This window comes from Osmerus mordax, chromosome 27 (assembly GCF_038355195.1).
Source record: "Osmerus mordax isolate fOsmMor3 chromosome 27, fOsmMor3.pri, whole genome shotgun sequence".
NCBI classification, from domain to species: domain Eukaryota; kingdom Metazoa; phylum Chordata; class Actinopteri; order Osmeriformes; family Osmeridae; genus Osmerus; species Osmerus mordax.
In genome coordinates, this window is record NC_090076.1 from 6,385,530 (window position 1) to 6,392,743 (window position 7,214).

The window sequence follows — 7,214 nt, forward strand, 5'->3', positions numbered from 1 at the left end:
GTTCCTTTTCACCTCAGCAGCTAGCTGTTTTATACTATTTCCAACATCCGTTTTCTTGAAGTTAAGACATTTTGGAGATGTTGCCCCTGTATTCAAAATCGTTATAAAGCTGTGAAAAGCGGAGGTTTCTTTCACATACTGTCAGCAGCATCTGTCTACCAGAGGGTTGTTACATTCGTGAGTAGCCTGCTTCGGATTCAGCATCACCTGCCCAGTAATGTGTTAGAGGCATCTGGTTAGTCCATTCAATTGTTTGTCAGGTTACGGATGCAGGTATGCAGGTAGTGTTATTAACTTAAGGATACATAACAACCAATGTGTATGAGGTTGTTTGGGACAGCTAACCAGCTAGTTAGCTAATGCCACGCAATGAGTTTCAGCTCAGAACATTTCTTAGTACTACCGGCTAGCTAGATTGAGCTAGCCGTTAGCTAAACCCTCCCTAGTATGAGGCGCGCTCACGGCGTAGCCGCATATATCTCCATGCTCAATGTTCAAAACCAAGACACCTGTTTTATTGACACATCCCTTGAATTCATGATCTATAGCTGCCGTTATGATAAATGTATTTGTCATACGGCTATGAATTGAATGAGATCACATCTTTCTCCCCGGCATGTCCACAAGGCTGGATTAATAATGGATGTCGATTAAATTTGTGTTGCAGAGGTCATTCACCCGTATGTAAATTACAACTGTCGTTTTTATCGTGAGGGCTTGATGTCGTTATGCAAATTCAGCCATGTTTACCAAACATGCCTACGAGTACGGTTACTATTCAATAAAAATAGACTACAGCCTGTGAGACCTGTGTCTATGAAATAGCTAGCTACAGACAGGAACATGGAATGTCAAGTCAGTGAATTGCAACCTGATGGGAACCGAAAATGTGTCATTTAGAAGGTTGTCGTTTGATACTCGCAACACTATATAATGTCTAGGTCATTGTATACATTTATGAAGTATAGGAGGTTGCCTTACTGTGGTCATCGAGGGACCATTCGAGAATTTGCCGAATTTGAAATGGACACACGACCATCGTGAAAAAGCGAGTGTGTTCTGATAACCTCAGCTTTTCACCATCATGCATTTGACTCTTTTACGGTATTTTTTCAACAAGGGGATAACATTAATGTCTTCTTTATTGAATAAGCTGTAGAACTAGTGGGCTGTGGTGCATCGACACCCGGCACGCGCACAGCTGCCCTTCCCAGCTCCACGCGCCGCCGGTAGCTATCGTGCCTCATGCCTCTACGGTAACCAACCATGTATCTGGGTCTTATTCCCCCCAAATACTTCACCTCTCCTCTCCATCATCTTAGTTCTATTCTGCCGTTCACGCGGCTGTCTCCAAATTTACATGCACAGCAGCCCGGTTGCTGCAGTAGTAGTAGCCTATGGACAGTGGCTGAACTAATTGACTTACATTTACTCGGTCTTGGTATGTACATGGTGGGTCATTGATAGATACATGTGACAAGGTCTTTCGACTTGGCTCAGTCGACATTTGATCTACAGGAAGAACGCGGAGGGTGGGGCGGTGGGCTGAGTCACTGAGGATCACATTTTCAGAACAAAACAGGCGTTGGCAGACTGGACTTGCATATAATATCTGTCACATTTTATGGCTTGTGCTTCAAAACAGTTTGTCAGTGGATGTAAGCCTATAGTCTAGTCTAGTCTAGTGCACATGTGTGTGTACATATGTACATGTATGAAACGTATATACACTAGATATGTCCTTTGTGTAGTGCTATAAATGGCTTTGTTGAAGTGCCAGGCAGTAGACAAGGCTGTAGTGGGAGAAACTACATCCGTGGACGGAAAGATTCTTCTCCTGAGTGGCTGACGGTAAATCCAGCGCTACCCCGTCACGCCAACATATGAAGAAGCTTTTGGAACGACCCCTAACTGTCGAGTCCCCTTCCACTGCCAGCAAACAGCTCTGTCGACCGGGTTGGAGTAATGCACACACTAGAAATAAGGCTTCGACTCTTGGGTTGAGATGAGGTGAAACCAAGGCGGGGGGGGGGGGGGGGGGGGGGGGGGGCATCGGTAGTGGATCTTAACGTGCCAAAGGCATACAACGTAAACACCCCTTGTCCACCAAGGGTCGGTGGCGGGCCGGCAACACCAAACGACACGCGTTCATCACAGGCACCCCTGCCTGTGTTCATGCATGTGGTCACGTGAGGGAGGGGGGGGGGGGGTGTCTGGGGTCAGCCTGTAGTAGACCGTGTGGTAAGAGGGGCACAGGGTTGCGTGTCCACCTGAAGGGAGTCAGATGGCTGAGCGGTTAGGGAAGCGGGTTAGTATCAGAAGTTTGCCAGTTCGATTCCCGGCTGTGCCAGATGACGTTGTGTCCTTGGGCAAGGCACTTCACCCTACTTGCCTCGGGGAGAATGTCCCCTGTACTTACTGTAAGTCGCTCTGGATAACAGCGTCTGCTAAATGACTAAATGTAAATGAACGGACGACTGAGTCACTCCTGTGGGCTAGTTGTGCTTCAGCCGTGGACCGCGCCTCTCCTGGTTCCCCCCTCCACGGCCCGATCGCTGTGCCACCCAGGCCGGCAGCAGGCTCCAAACAGCGACAGCCATCTGATTACAATGCAGAGCAGCCACTGCGTTATCAGACCAAAGTGGTACATTTTCTGCGTGTTATAATGAAATGCCTCCAGAGTGCCTCGTGTCACCGCTGTGTTGAGACTTGTGCCTGTGCTTGTTCCCAGCCACAGAAGAACAGAGAAAATCAATAGGCGTGGATTTGCAAGTCAAATCGTTTCAGATTTCGCGGGGGGCGAGTCACATGGCCTATTGCTCGTAGCCAAGGTATTTGTTCTGAAATAGACGGTTCCTGTTACTAGCACGACGGCCACCGTACTGTCTGCGTACGTTACCGTGTTACCGAGGCAAGACAAGCGCTCGTGTGTTAGCACGTGCGCCTCGTGAAGGGTTAGCTGAATGTCTGCAGCACGTCAAATACCTTGGAGCCCACGGACTGTTGTTTTGAGGCCTCAGTGGTACAGTTTTGTGATTTTGTCCTCCTTTAATCTGCTGTGCTGCTGTCCTCATCCTCTGCTGTACTCCCCCCCCCCCACCCCCTCTAATGATCCTCAACTGAAGCCATTAGTTCCTATCTGGGCCTGGTGAAAGACTAGGCTACCTAAACATAGAGAGAGAGAGGGAGAGGAGAGGGAATGGAGGGAGGAGTGATGGAAGACAATGAGGCACTCGAACCGATGGAGAGAATTGTGAGAGAGACAAAGATGGGGCGAGTATTGACTGCCTGTATTGCGTAGGGTAGGGATGGTGCAGAGAAAGAGGTCAGTTGTGACTAATGTTTGCGGTGGACTCTATCTCCTCCAAATAGATTCTGTATGTCACCACGGGGCTGTTATTAACCGCCCTGCCTTTATTGTTATACACTGATCGGTCATGGATATAATGCTTGTTCGCGTTAGCATTTGAGCGTTGTAGATAGTATATTGACCAGCATTGACAGCGGAGGGGGCGAGAGAGAGCGATGTTGAAGTATCGACTGATGGGGAGAGAGAGAGAAAGAGAGAGAGAGAGAGAGAGAGAGAGAGAGAGAGAGAGAGAGAGAGAGGAAGCAGAAAGCACAGCTTTCTCCCTCCTAATAGGATTAGTGTGTAAATGTGTTGTCTGAAGAGCTGCCTTTGGAGAACCCCCCCCCCCCCCCCTAATCTGTGTGTGCCTGCGTGTGTTCTGGGAGGCACCTGCGACGGAGGAAGGCATGAGGAATGAACAGTGATTTGTCAGGAAGAAGAAGAAAAAAGGTGTACTGCACACATTTGAGAGGTGTAGGCCTACAGGAATGGGGGGGGAGTGGCGATCCCATGGTGGGGGGGGGGGGGGGGGGGGGGGGGGGTTTGTGTTGAGGACCTCCTTTGCTACTGGCAGTGCCTATCAGCAGACACACAATTTTAGCTCTTGAGGCACTAGGGACTGGTTGGCAGGCCCTCTATGTCTGTGTCTGTGTGTGTATGTGTGTTTTTCTTTTTTGTACAAGCCTGAATGTTGAAGGCTGATTATAGCTTGTTTGTTCCCTGGGTGTCAGATGCAGCGAGGAAGATTGTTGTTGAGGTTTGTGAAGGGATGAGAGAGAGAGAGAGAAATGAGACAGCGCTTCACTGACCCCCTCTCTCTCTTCACTCCCCCCATGCTCATCCTCTATTGAATATCCCCCCTCTTCTCCCTCCCCCTGCCTTCTCAACACCATGTGTCCCCTTTTTAACTGCACAGGAATTTTATTCCCTCCAATCTGTCCCTCCCCCCCGACTCCCCCTCTTCCCCTGCCCCCCATGTCTCTATTGAGTTGTCAGAAAGCTCCCAAAACAGTGGGGCTGTGTGTCTCTCTTGGACATGTTTCTCTCTCTCTCTCTCTCTCTCTCTCTCTCTCTCTCTCTGGGTCTCTCTCTCTCTCTCTCTGGGTCTCTCTCTCTCTCTCTCTCTCTCTCTCTCTCTCCTCTCTCTCTCTCTCTCTCTCTCTCTCTCTCTCTCTCTCTCTCTCTCGCGTCCTCCTTTCTCACCTCCTGTTCCTCCTGCTTCATCCGTAGCTGTAGCGCCGCCTGTCCTTAGCCCGTACCTCGATCTCTAGTCCTCGATCTCTCCCTCTCTCCTTCTTTATCTTTCTCACTCATTTCTTCACTCACCCTTCCCTGCCTGCTGCTCTCCTTTATCTCGTTTCCTTTACATTACCCCCTCCCCGCCGCTCTCTTTCACTCCCCCCCCCTTCCTCCCAACCCCCGGTCCCTGTCTTTGTCTTAGGGGTGGCGTTTGTGTGGAGGAGAATTAGTGGGATACCTCAGAGAGGAGCTGGATGGATTACAACTCCCCCCCCCCCCCTTCCCATGTTCCTGTTACACTCTCACAATTGTAGATGTAACAATATTCTCAAGAATCTCATTTCAAAACGTGTAGGCTTCTCGTTTAAGATATCCGTTGACGTCATGCAAAGTCAAGTGTCCAGTGGTTTTAATAAGGGAGTTTGTGTGATTTTTGGTCTTGCTCAAGCAGTATCAACGTCCTGCCTCACCAGAATCAACACCTTCTTTCCCTAGTCTTCCCTGACACCATTTCTCTTTTCCTCCATTCGTCACTCTTCTCTTAGTTTCCCCTTTCTTCCTTTTTCCCTCTCTCTCCCTCATTTCCCCACGCTCTTTTTCCCCCTCTCCCCTCGCTTCGATCTCTCCCTCTCTCCTGCTTGCTCAGCCTCTCTCTCCCGCTCACCAACTCAGAGCTTTCCCTTGTCACCCTGTCATGTCCCATTACTGCTCTGCGTGCGTGTGTTTGTCTGCGTGTGTGTGTGTGTGTGTGTTTATTTTTGTGAGGTAGCGAAGAGAAGAAACGTACCTAAAAGCTTGGTTGGCGATGCTGCCTCAGTCTCCGCATCCCCGCAGTGTTTTTCCTTTTAATAAACAAAACGAGGAAACGCATTAGTTAAACTCTCTGGAGAACTCCTGCTCCCTCTCCCTGTTAACAAGATGTACGTTTGTAGTTTGGAGAATGTCCAGGCCTAATACCGTTGCAAAGCACCAGGCCCTCTGGGGGGGGGCAAATGTCGTTAGGGGGGCTTGCTGGTTGACAGCCCGGCCGTGGACCCCGTCCACTTAGCGCCCGCCGTCGCAGCCTGTTCTCAGCATGCACTGGGGCCTATCTGCCGACAACCGTGGATGGTGAGGAGAGGAGACTAACAGCTTGATTAAGGGGACTGCGGGCCTGTCACACTCACGCCCACGCGTGCACACACGTGACACACGCACACACCCATTGTAGACTCTCCCCGCGAACATGCAGAGAAACAAGGAATTCAATCTGTTAGTGGTGCAATCTGTTAGTGGTGTTATCAGTTTTGTGATTAGAGCGCGGTTTTAGGTTTGGACTCCTTTTGTGTCTCACTCAGCTCTTTTCAGCCATATTCACAGTAGAGTTTAGCAGACTTCGACAGACTTGAGTTGAGTGCATTCGAGAGTTTGAGCATGGCTGACTATTGCAGGCCGGCCAGCAGCCCAGGGACGGAGGCGGAGGTGTGCCAGGCCCAGCCAGGGCTGGATGGAGAGCAGGGGCCGAAGGCTTCCCAGAGAAGGCATGGGCTATAGGGGGCCGAGTGGCACTGCTTTAATTAGCCATGCTGCCACGGAAGAACCGATCCAGTTTTGGAACGGAAGGTCGCACACACACACTGTCAGCCTGTGGGAATGAAACGTGTTGGACTGAGGCCGGGTGGGGGGGGTTGGGGGTGGGGGGGGGGAGGGTTATTGGAGCGGTACAGAATGCCGAAAGGGGGGCTCTCATTTGTACAGAATTAATCAGCTCCCCTCTTTGCCCCTCCGCCCATACCCTGCTCTTGTGCCTTCTGCCGCCCCACACCTCTTCTCTCACCTGCCAATCACGGCTTGGGGCTCTGCGTCTAGATCGCAGGAGAGGGGGGAGGGAGGGGGAGAGAAAAAGGTTCAGACAAGGCACAGACAAAGAGAATCCAGAGTGGTCCAGAGAGACAGGAAGATACATGGAAAGTGACAGTGGCCTGCGCGTCCCAAACAGACTGCACACTGAGAGATGCTGGGATGAGGGGGAGAGGAGGGAGAGGGGGAAAAAGAGGGATGTCAGCGCCGAGGGAAGGAGGAGGAGGGGTGAGGGTTCACGAGGGGCTAGCTCTGTGGAGGTGACATGTTGGTTGTGACACCGCATGTCAATCACCAGACCCCCCCCCCCCCTCCCCCGTACGTGCTTTCACTCATCCCCTCCCTACGTTACCCCTCTCCTCTCCTCTTCTCTCCTTCTCCAGCAGGACTGTGGATGCTGCTTGGTGGGGGAGGGGTAGTAGGGTTGGATAATGTGTACGTGTTTGTGTGTGTGTCTTGATTTGAAGTGTGTGTGATGGGTAAGACCGAGCAGGCAGTAGACCTCAAAGGACCCAGGGACTCCAAGGGACCAGTTCTTTTTTTGTACGACCTTTTACCCAAAGAGTTTATTCTCTCTCTCTCTCTCTCTCTCTCTCTCTCCCTCTCATTGATTTCTTAGTCCCGATTGATCTATCCACTGGGTGCTCTGAGGGATTGCTACACAAACACCGTTAATCCGGCTCAGATAGGCCACGCCCCTGTTATTGGCACTAATCGTTGTGATTGGTCAGAGGGTGCAGGAAAAACAGGTCACGGGGTTAAACAAAAAGGTCATCACTCCAGCTTT

General features: G+C 50.8%; 1 protein-coding gene across 1 annotated transcript in view; it reads left to right on the top strand.

Moving 5' to 3' along the window:
- Positions 1 to 6,001: 6,001 nt before the first annotated feature.
- The window catches only part of arhgap39 (Rho GTPase activating protein 39), a 19,751-nt gene continuing 18,538 nt past the window's right edge, over positions 6,002 to 7,214 (top strand). Inside the window, 1 exon segment of the mRNA XM_067230204.1 lies at positions 6,002 to 6,108. Coding sequence (XP_067086305.1) covers positions 6,002 to 6,108 — 107 coding nt within the window.